This window comes from Conger conger, chromosome 13, assembly GCF_963514075.1.
Source record: "Conger conger chromosome 13, fConCon1.1, whole genome shotgun sequence".
NCBI lineage: Eukaryota > Metazoa > Chordata > Actinopteri > Anguilliformes > Congridae > Conger > Conger conger.
Window position 1 is genome coordinate 18,179,635 of NC_083772.1, and position 10,494 is coordinate 18,190,128.

Genomic DNA, 10,494 nt, shown 5'->3' on the forward strand with positions numbered 1-10,494 from the left:
ACATCTCCCGTTTAGGACGCATCCGTTTGCTTGTGGATCAAGTTTTTGTTTGGGTTTTAATTTTTTTTATTTTTTTTTTATTTTCTTTATTTGGGTGGGGGGGGCGGGCGGGCGAAGGGGTTGGTTTGGGGGGGGGGGGTTGAAGGAGGGAGGCGGGTTGAATGTGGTTAATTTAATTGGAATGTTTGTGAACAACCACTGAACCCACTGGGTATGGGGGAAAACTTATTTCTAAAAATAAATAAATTTAAAAAATAGATGCCCAAAATGTTTTGGTAAACCATTGATTTTTTTTTTGTTTTTTTTGGGAAGACTGTTCAACTTTAAATCTGTTGATTGCCTATTGGCAATTGAAAGGCTGGTTTGCTTCCATTTTCCTTGACTTTGAAATTACAGTGAAAGTTTTGACCGTTTTGTTTTTTTTGTTTAAAATCTGGCCTTTTTTTGTTTTTGAATTGGCAACTTCTCAGTGAAGCTTAATTTATTTTATAATATGTGATTGTATAAAACGTGAGGAGTGCTATGGTTTATATCTGAAGAAGCGGGAAGCTTGTGTTCTAAAATAAAGCTCACTGAAATTCTACTAGTCTTGGTTGTTTTTTTCCCCCCATCCCTCAACCTTTGCTGGTATTCTGGTCCCATGTTTTCCACACGGAGGTCGGAAGGGTGTAGCTAGTGCTTGCGCCTGTCAAACGTAACCCTGGACTAATTTCTGAAAAGGCAGGTAATCAGTCCAGCAATGCAAGAACATTTGACATGCAGGTATATTACATTAGGTATTTAACTGACGCTTTTTCTCCAAAGTGGCTTAGTTGATGAGATTAAGCAGGGGACAATCCCACTGGGGCGATGTGAGGTTAATGGCCTTTATCAAGGACTGCACAGATTTTGTGGCTACGCTGGGTCTTGAACCACCAACCTTCCAGTCACGTACCTTGGCCACGTGGCTACAGGCTGCCCCCCGTGTGCATGTGCTAACCTGTCTTCTTAACTTCGTTGAACTGTCACCAATACTGAGGTCATTTTTCATGATTAATCATCGACTAACACTTGGTGATGACAAAGTTGAGACCGCATTTGGCAGGAACGCTTGGGACAAAGCTCAAAATTATAGTTGATCAAAGAAAATTCGGGTTTGGGGTGGCAGACCTGCACGAAATGCAGACCTGCAGCTTCGGCACGACCTAGACATGGAAATAATGGTCTTGGATGGCTAAAGGGAAAAACAAGTTTTTATTTAGCCCTGATGGTATCTGGTCTCGACTGAAACTATGATGCTACATGATTGTTTGCGTACCAGTGTACAACACCTGTTGCATCGAGCTGCATAACTGCATATACAAAAACTTCGATCAAACGCAATGATAACCTGTATAGGTTCGTGTAGGCTAGCCTTCCAACTCAAATAAAGTGGTACAAAGGGCAGCATTGGCGGTCCATAAAGTGTCAATGAACTTGCACAGAATAAAAACTGATCTTCACATGCCATGTCTTTCCTGTAGTACTGCGGCAAATACAAAAACATAGTTTGTTTTACTTGGAATTCTGAACTCTTTGAGCGGGCGGAAAAAGTGCAAAGATGTTGGTTAACGACTATGACCAATGCTAAAATGCGTAGTGTCGCAAGTGAGCACAAGTACGGGCAACCAGACTTTTGGGAAATCGTGGGACCCGAAGCAAGATGTGTTAATACTGTCAACTGGTGTAGTATGTTTGCGTCATGACGCTTTTTTTCCGTTTAACGCGACATAGGAACTATAAATGGAAATTATGACCCCGATGATTATTGACCCACATACAATTCTAGTTGAGCAAAGGTACCAGCGCTTCAGTAGTGCGTCTAGCAACAGGTTGTTGGACTATCAGATATGGACCGTGTAATATTTTGGACCAGCTGTTTGTCGTTCGTACCCGCATTCAGGTGTGCGTTCCCCCCGCCCTGTGACAGGTAAGCCCCCTTTTAGAATCCACAGATGTTTGAATTGGCCTGCTTGTTTTCCCAATTACTCCTTTCTGGATTCGAGTGGGAAATATTTTTCATCGTTTCAAAATTTGTCATGAGCAAATATTTGATGGATCCTTATGTAAATGTAACCAATTCAAATTTATAAATATAGGCTACTTCAAGGGCTATGCTATATTTTGTAGTATGTTGACTGAATTAGACATAATAAAGGGCATTGGACTTTGAACCTGTCATTACCAGCTTGTTAATTATTTCCAATCGTAGTGATAAAAAGTCCACCTTCGCAATTTCCGGACCAACCTATTCCTGCATCAACAGGTTGTGAAAGACACATTGTGAAATGGATTCATAAAATATTTTTGCCATTCTGCAATTTAAAAAGTATTTTATTGGGTCTTGTTTTGAAAAGAAAATCCAGTCAACTTTGATTTGAGGAAACTCTAGCATGCACTTGAAATTTAAATTAATGTAGCAATTTTATGGGGCAGTACCGCATATGCTGTAGTTAATACAATCCCTTGAATAAAGAGCTGAAATGTATTCCTAGCTGAGAGTATGAAGGCTGTATTTAATAAAACACATCAGTTGTTCAAAAGGTCAGAACTCCCATATTGCAAATGGTGGTACTCAATAAAAGCACACGCTTGCTTCATTTGTTTTACTGCCAAATACCTGCCTTTGCTTCGCAAAGGGAATATTTGATAGATTGGCAGAGATTAACAATAATTGTGTGTGTGTGTGTGTGTGTGTGTGTGTGTGGCAGTGAAATATACTGTACAGGAGAGCTCCTGAGACAGGTCCAGATGGCCAAACTGTTTGACGATGACAAATACTTTGTGGACATGAAGCTGAAGGTAGCGCCTGGTAAGTGTGAATGTCTGTCCTAAACGTCCGGCCGGAGCCTTCTTCCTTCCACACTGCGGTGACGTTCCTTTGTTGCGTCTTAACGTTCCCAGGGGTGGTTCTGTCAGCATTCTGGAATCTGACATCTGGAACGCCGGGCGGCACCCTGAATCCCTCCCAAATACGAGAGTTTCTCGCCTCTTTCTTTGAGGAGCCTGGAAAGGAGTTTGAACCGTGGACTCCGCCCGACTGGCACAACAAGTACGATCCGGACCAATTGTGTCAGATGCATTGATATCCACACATGCGCTGTTTTGGGTCATTTGGTCATTTAAAAAAATAGGGTGTAGCAGAATTTGGGGGAGTCGTGAGCATGTTGGATAACCTGCTACAGAATTTCACATCATCTCCGTGTGCTTCAGTCAGAGTTTCATCAGTTCCTTTGTATTTAACCTGGGGACTAATCATGTCCCTGCCTCTTAAATATGCCCCGGTAAAATTGGCTATTATTGTATTGATTTGATTTTAATTTATTTACCGGGTCTTTCTACCATTACTAACATGGCAGTGTTTGGGCTGAGTTCTCTGGTTTTACTGGATGATTGATTGGTTAATTGATCGATTCATTGATTAACATGCAGGCCACAGTTCCTGTCCAAAGTGTCGGATGTGAATCTGCGCAGCTGGGCTGAGCAGCTGCACCAGCTGTGGAAGTCTCTGGGCCGGAAGGTACTGTGGAATACAGGGCAGGGAGAACTCTTTGATTTCGGGAATGACGTATGGTGGGTCCACAGCATTGTACTGGGACCTCCCCTGCAAGACGAACGACATGTCATAAGTCATTTCCTCTGTTTTCCTCTCTCTATTTATGTGTTATGATATTGCACTGTTTGTGTCGACTTTTTCACATTCATATGACAAACCCCATAATCCCATAAAACAAATTTATTTCATGCAAATCCACTGGTTATTTTTGTGGATGGCGTGGTAAGGCCATCAGATCAGTCAGGACGTTGTGGCTGTGTTTGTGTGTGGGGGCAGATTCGCGCTGACGTGAGGGACCATCCGGAGCTTTACTCCCAGATCTACAGCCCCCACCCCGTTATTGTTCCTGGGGGGCGCTTCCGGGAGCTCTACTACTGGTGAGTTCTGATTGGTCGTCAGGGATCACAAGGTCACCGCACAATAAGAGTCGCAGATACTCTATATAGAAACAAGATGATCAACTCCACTGTGCCTTCTGTTCTTTGGGCTTCCTTATTCTTGGACAAATATCTCAAACAGTAGTCCTAGACTAATCAACTGTAAGTCACTTTGGATAAAAGCGTTTGCCTAATAACACATTATTATTATTATTAATCTCTGAGGAAAGTCTCCTCGGGGATGAAACGGGCTCTGCGTTTTCCAGGGACTCATACTGGGTGATCAACGGCCTCCTGCTGTCTGAGATGAGAGAAACGGCCCAGGGAATGATCCAGAACTTCCTCGACCTCGTTGACAGGCAAGCTGCACCAGAACCCCCCCCCCCTTCCAATATCATCCTCGCTGTTTACTGGACCGTTAGCCGCCTCAGGCACTCAAACTGATCCGTACTTAACAGGGAATGTCTCGGCCGGTAATCCGTGTTTATCAGGTTGTTAAAAGGGGAATGGGTCTCCAGACACCTCTTATCTCGGCGTTGTGTTTGTGTTTTATTACAGATACGGGTTTGTCCCAAACGGAGGCCGTGTCTACTACGAGCGTCGCAGTCAGCCCCCCTTCCTCACTCTGATGGTGGAGAGTTACTACCAGGCCACCAAAGACAAAGACTTCCTCCGGTAGGTAAATGGTAACTAAATGTATTAAATGAAATAGACCTCATTTATATATAATGGTTGCCTACTCATTCACACATGCACTCACACACCAACGGTGACTGGCGGCTATGCAAAGCACCCGCCAGCTTGTTGCAAGCAGTTGGCATTTAGGTGTCTTTCTCAGGGACACTTCGACACACCCAGGGCGGGGGATTGAACCGGCAGCCCTCCCACTGCCAGGCGACTGCTCTTACCTCCTCAGCTAATTACATTACATTACATTACATTTAGCGAACAACAAAGTGCAGATCGAACACAGGGACAAGTGTGATGAGGACCCTAGAGGAACCTAGTATGGTTCCAAGTCCTAGCGTGACCAAATAGATACAATTGGAACCCTTGAAGAATACACAAACTTACGAACTAGCATTCCACAGTTGGCAGCTAGAATACCCTGAGTACAGCAATACTAGAAGTGCCATTATAATCTATGGCATGCACAAAGCAGGAGTATCTGCACTATGACTGAGACCATGAGATTCCATCAAAGATGATGGCGGAGCTAAGACGATGCATGTTGTAATGTAGAATACCGTGTGCATAAGTTGTAATCAAGTTGTAGTCAAATTGTAGTTCACCGGGGAACTTTGTACACGTGCACTGTGTCCACACAATTTTAAAATATTAATATATGCAGTAATATTCAAACACTTTACAGGTATTAAGAAAGACAATGATTTTGATAAGTAGCTTGAAAGCATGCTTTCAAAAAATGTAAAAGCTTTTGAAGCTTTGCTTTCCAGCCAAGCTAAGCTAATAAGGCATTTATTTATTTATTTATTTATTTATTTTTAACTGTTGAATCGATACTTTTGGTCTTCCTCAGTGCTGCTGTGCCCATTCTAGAGAGAGAGTATGGCTACTGGATGCAGAATCGCTCCGTATCCGTGGAGAGGAACGGGACTGTGCATGTTCTAAACCACTACAGTGTCCAGGTGGGACGGCCCAGGTATGGGATACAATGTCCTTTCCAAGAGCCTCACGCATTCCACAGTTTTCCTGATTATTCTGCAAATGCTCATTGTCATACCCTAAATGTCTCTGGGGCAACTCGTCCCTGCTTTCTACCTTCCTTAACTGCACTGACTAAAAGCCTAGACCCTCCCAAATTTGGATCATGGACTGAAGTAAAAATAACTTTAAAAAAAAAAAGCTATTCTCCAACTCTATGATCCTGCTTTGTGAACCCACCCCCCTGCCAAGGCGAATGTGTGTCGATATGCACAATATCCTCACTCTCCAAAAACGCTCCCCCTTTCAGACCCGAATCATACACAGACGATCTGGAGCTGGCTGAGGGATTAACGGAAGGTAAAATGCTCCCCTCTTCCTCTTGTCTTCCTCCTCTCTGCATCGTTTGTTGTAAATAGTGTATGTGGGAGTGTTGGGTCCCGCTTGTGTGTGTGCAGACGTGTGTTCAAGATGGCAAACTTTTGTGCCAAACTATGTTTGCAGCTATTACTGTTGAACGGTAATTGAAAATTTAATTTGGTACACCACCAACGCCTTTTTAATACAAATGCATGCGACTTAGGTCTAACAATGCCAGCTAGCGGACTCATTGCTTGATTCATTTTAAAAAGTGTGTTATAACAGCCAAATAATTGTCCACTTTTTTTTCTTTCTGCATTTTCCCCATCAGCAGCCATTTCTGTTTGCTGCACGGTGCCTTTTCAAACTGTTAGCAACATTAGTGGCAAACAAAAAAGAGAAGAGAGTTCATATCTTGGCTGGCATTAGCTAATGTTAGCGCCAAATAGAAAAAGGTTAATATGTTGGCGAGCATTAGCTAACGTTAGCAGCAAACTGAAAAGGGTTTAATATGTTGGCTAGCATTAGCTTACGTTTGCCATCTTGAATGCGTTTCAGGTGCTCAGGAGAGCCTGTGGGCGGAGCTGAAAGCAGGAGCAGAGTCTGGGTGGGACTTCTCCTCGCGTTGGTTCGTCGATGCTGAAGGTCAGAACAGCGGCTCACTGAAGGACACCAGGCCCAGCCTCGTCCTCCCCACAGACCTCAACGCCCTGCTCTGCCGCAACGAGCGCACGCTGGCCTCCTTCTACGGCATTCTGGGTAAGCAGAGCGGACTTGCGCAGACCAGACCTGGCTCAAATACATAGTTGTTCTGGCATCAAATACTTTTCTATGCTTTACTGAGCTTGTGTGGTGTAGTGGAACCTATGAGTTGCTCACAAAAACCCCACCTTCTGTTCCTCTTGGTTGACTGGATTGTGCCAGGCAGGATCAGTTGAGCACAGAAAATTTTTTGAATTGATCTAAATTACGTCTTTGAACCAGGTCTGGTACACACACAGATGCACACACATAGGCGCACAAGCATACACATGCATGTATACTCACATACACACACGCACATGCACAGACAGAAATACATGCACATGCGCACACACACACACACACACACACACACGCACACAATGTGGAATCCTCCCTGCCCTTCTCTCTCCCAGGTGACTCTGCGGGAGCAGAGCGCTTTGCCCAGGCCGAACAGGACCGGATTCGGGCTGTGGGGGCTGTCCTGTGGGACCAGGAGAGGGGCATCTGGCTGGACCACAACATGCTGACCAACAGCAGACACCCCGCCTTCTACCCTTCCAACCTGGCGCCTTTATGGGCCCGCTGCTTCTCCCAGCCCACCATGGGAGACCGGGCACTCCAATACCTGCAGGTACTGTACACTACCGCCCTTTACCGACCTGTTTACCGCACTTACCTATTACCTGGCCTGCACTCCTGGCTCAAAACAAATTAATCATGTGGCCGTATACTGCGGTGATGTTTCATTCACCTTATTTAAATAGATTGAGCTACAATAACCTGTCAATCACTGACTTTGATCACATCGGTAAACAAATGATTTGCTCTCGGAAGCAAGCCACTGATTGGTTCAGTTTGTTGACTGACAGCATGTGTAGCACCGCCTCCTCACCGTTATCCTGTCCTGTTCACAGGAGAGTGGGGCCCTGCAGTACCCTAATGCCGTCCCCACGTCCCTCAACAACAGCGGGCAGCAGTGGGACCTACCGAATGCCTGGGCCCCCCTCCAGCACATGCTGATTGAGGGTAGGCCTTCACCCCCCCTCTGCTGGGACCCTCCTGTCATTAAGGTCCACTGTGCAGAATTGAGCTATTTTTAATTAATCATTAAAGAAATGAACAAAATGTAGAACAAAGTGTTTTTTTTTTTTTTTTTTTTAAAGGTTTGAGCTCTGAAATTAGCTCAGCAGTTTTCACATCAGCCCTACAGCTGATGGAATATTTCAAGATTCAATAATGCTTCATTTCGTTTGCAGTTGAGGAAGCATTTTTAGAATAGACAAACTAGCGAGCTACCTTCTTAAGAGGTAAAGAAAAGGAATGCAAAGCTAGAGAGTTACGCTGCCGTTAATGCTCCCTGGTAATATACTTTATTTACATATATATATTGAAGTTGAGCAGTTTTTGTTCCAAGTTTGGTCTTGTAACAAAAACTTGTGTCAGGTCAGTGTGGTCACATGAGTTGTATAAATATACAAAAGTAACACCCTCTAAATGAATCTCACATTCTCTGACTGCAGTGATTTTGAGATTCACATTTTTATCTTTACCTTTTTAAGGTAGTCAGTTTGTTGATCTCAGTCAACTCATTGCGAAATTAAGTGACTCAAAATGGTGTTTCGGCTCAAAGTGATTTGCATCTAATCCGTGTTCTTCAGGTCTGTGGGGGCTCCCCTCAGAGAAAGCGAAGGAGGAAGCCTTCAATCTCGCCCAGCGCTGGATTCACACGAACTGGAAGGCCTACCTGAAATACGACGCCATGTTCGAGAAGGTGAGGCCCTGGGGGTTTGTGTCTGAATGTATCTGTATATAGCACTCACCATGTGCACAAACACAGACACCTGCAGGGGCTTTTTGCTGTGTTTCTCTTCTGTGTGCTGCCTGTGGTTTAGCTCATTCAAATGACACAAGAGCCATCTTCTCTGAAAGTTCCCCTTTTGGAAGGCAACACACACATACTATGGAAAAGAAATACAATTGAGACCATATTGCATGGGTATATTTGTTTAATGAGCGGACCAAACAGATTGAAATTTGGTGTTCTGCTGTCCTCCTGGTTCAATGCCATTTTTTCCTCATTAAACTAAGTTATCCATGCAATAAGGAGTGTCTGTGTGTCTGTGTGTCTCTGTGTCTGTCTCTGTGTCTGTCTCTGTCTCTGTGTCTGTGTCTGTGTCTGTGTCTGTGTCTGTGTCTGTGTCTGTGTCTGTCTCTGTCTCTGTGTGTGTGTGTCTCTGTCTCTGTCTCTGTCTCTGTCTGTGTGTGGTCTCCCAAAAATAGCACTACTGCAGAAACAGTCTTCTTCTTTGGTATGTCTTTTCTAGTACGATGTTACCGGTGATGGCAAACCTGGTGGCGGTGGGGAGTATGAGGTTCAGGTCAGTCATCTTTTCTGTTTATGGCACTGGCTGTTTTTACTTAGTCTAACCTCCCAGCTAACTCACAATGTTACTGGGATGTTTTGGCAATGTGAAAACATTGTGAGTATGTTTTCTGTTAGCTGCTGTATCAAGTATGTTTTTGTAACACTCAGCTCCTTGAATGCTGGTTAAATTTGAAAGCATGAAGATGTAACAATTTAACGTTTCAAAAATTCATATTAAAGCACATTTTCTTAATATTGACTTTTTTTTGGTCAAAGGTTCTATAAGTATTTGACCTGTGTCTGCTGTTAATGTGTACATTTAAGTGTCTTTGACAATGCTGTAGTTAATTTTTTTCTCAATGGCTAACACCAAGGACACCCTCTCACTTCTGATTGGCTCTCTCATGTTTTGTCCTTGTGTAGCTGGGGTTTGGCTGGACCAATGGGGTGGCTCTGCAGCTCCTGGATCAGTTTGGTGATAGGCTAATATCAGACAGCGCTGCTTTAAGCTTCCGGTCTGGTGTGGTCATCCTTTGTAGTGCCCTGCTTGCGGTTTTATGAGATACAGCTGAGTATGAACGCGTGCAAATGCAATGGTACAAACAGACCCCTATAGCTAACCACTTTCAAACACGATGGCACACACACCCCTGCAGCTCCCCAGAGTATGACCACATTCAAATGCAATGGTACAAACAGACCCCTATAGCTAACCACTTTCAAACACGATGGCACACACACCCCTACAGCTCCCCAGAGTATGACCACATTCAAATGCAATGGTAGAAACACCCGACCATGAACCACACTGAAACATGATGGTCCATTCGCCCTCTACGGCTGACCGGAATATGACTGCATTCAAATGCGGTGGTAAAATACTCCTCTATAATTGAACTGCTGCCTCTATGAACCATTATGTTTGTCTCCTTCACTCAAAGTGCCTTTGGCTTATATGACCACTTCATTATTATGGAGAATCATATGTTTTTCCAAATGGTTCAATTTTCTGGAATTTAAATTTTTATTTCTCTTTTTTTGGACATTTATTTTTTCTGAGCTGATTCTTTTGTGCAAAATGTATGAGGATTTATTTCCGAGGGCTTTTGAAGATCGACTTAAGAATATCCAGGGTTGAAAGATGAATAAATAAAGCCAATAAAATATTTGGTGCCTGTTTGGTTGATGAGGCACTGTGTTCAGTTTCATGGCTGAACTCTGCTGTCATTTAGAGAACGGCTGAGATCAAAGGGCTCACTCAGCCGTTAATGCAGGAGTGCAGTTACACACAGCGTCTTCACTTCCGAGTCAAAGCATTCCATCCAAAATACTGCTACCGTGTTGCTTAATAAGTGAATAAATATAGTTAATAATAAAGTTCAGTAAGTTTACACAAAGTAAAACACGCA

The 10,494-nt window shown here is 43.7% G+C and overlaps 1 protein-coding gene across 1 annotated transcript; it reads left to right on the plus strand.

The window, feature by feature from the left end:
• The first annotated feature begins 1,407 nt into the window (after positions 1 to 1,407).
• On the plus strand, positions 1,408 to 10,252 carry treh (trehalase (brush-border membrane glycoprotein)). Its single transcript, XM_061217609.1, has 15 exons — positions 1,408 to 1,948; positions 2,730 to 2,830; positions 2,923 to 3,070; positions 3,451 to 3,538; positions 3,851 to 3,951; positions 4,218 to 4,310; positions 4,510 to 4,626; positions 5,492 to 5,614; positions 5,927 to 5,976; positions 6,535 to 6,735; positions 7,134 to 7,351; positions 7,635 to 7,746; positions 8,379 to 8,491; positions 9,045 to 9,098; positions 9,509 to 10,252. The coding sequence occupies exons 1-15, from the start codon at positions 1,869 to 1,871 to the stop codon at positions 9,644 to 9,646; spliced, it is 1,737 nt and encodes a 578-aa protein (XP_061073593.1). The 5' UTR covers positions 1,408 to 1,868; the 3' UTR covers positions 9,647 to 10,252.
• The last annotated feature ends 242 nt before the right edge of the window (positions 10,253 to 10,494 follow it).

What these genes read in the sequence shown, in the direction of transcription:
- treh (XM_061217609.1), top strand. Translation starts at nt 1,869, where the DNA reads ATGGACCGTGTAATATTTTGGACCAGCTGTTTGTCGTTCGTACCCGCA. An exon ending in GGCTGAGGGATTAACGGAAG is followed by an intron (nt 5,977 to 6,534) that starts GTAAAATGCTCC and finishes AATGCGTTTCAG; the next exon opens with GTGCTCAGGAGAGCCTGTGG. An exon ending in GTGGGGAGTATGAGGTTCAG is followed by an intron (nt 9,099 to 9,508) that starts GTCAGTCATCTT and finishes GTCCTTGTGTAG; the next exon opens with CTGGGGTTTGGCTGGACCAA.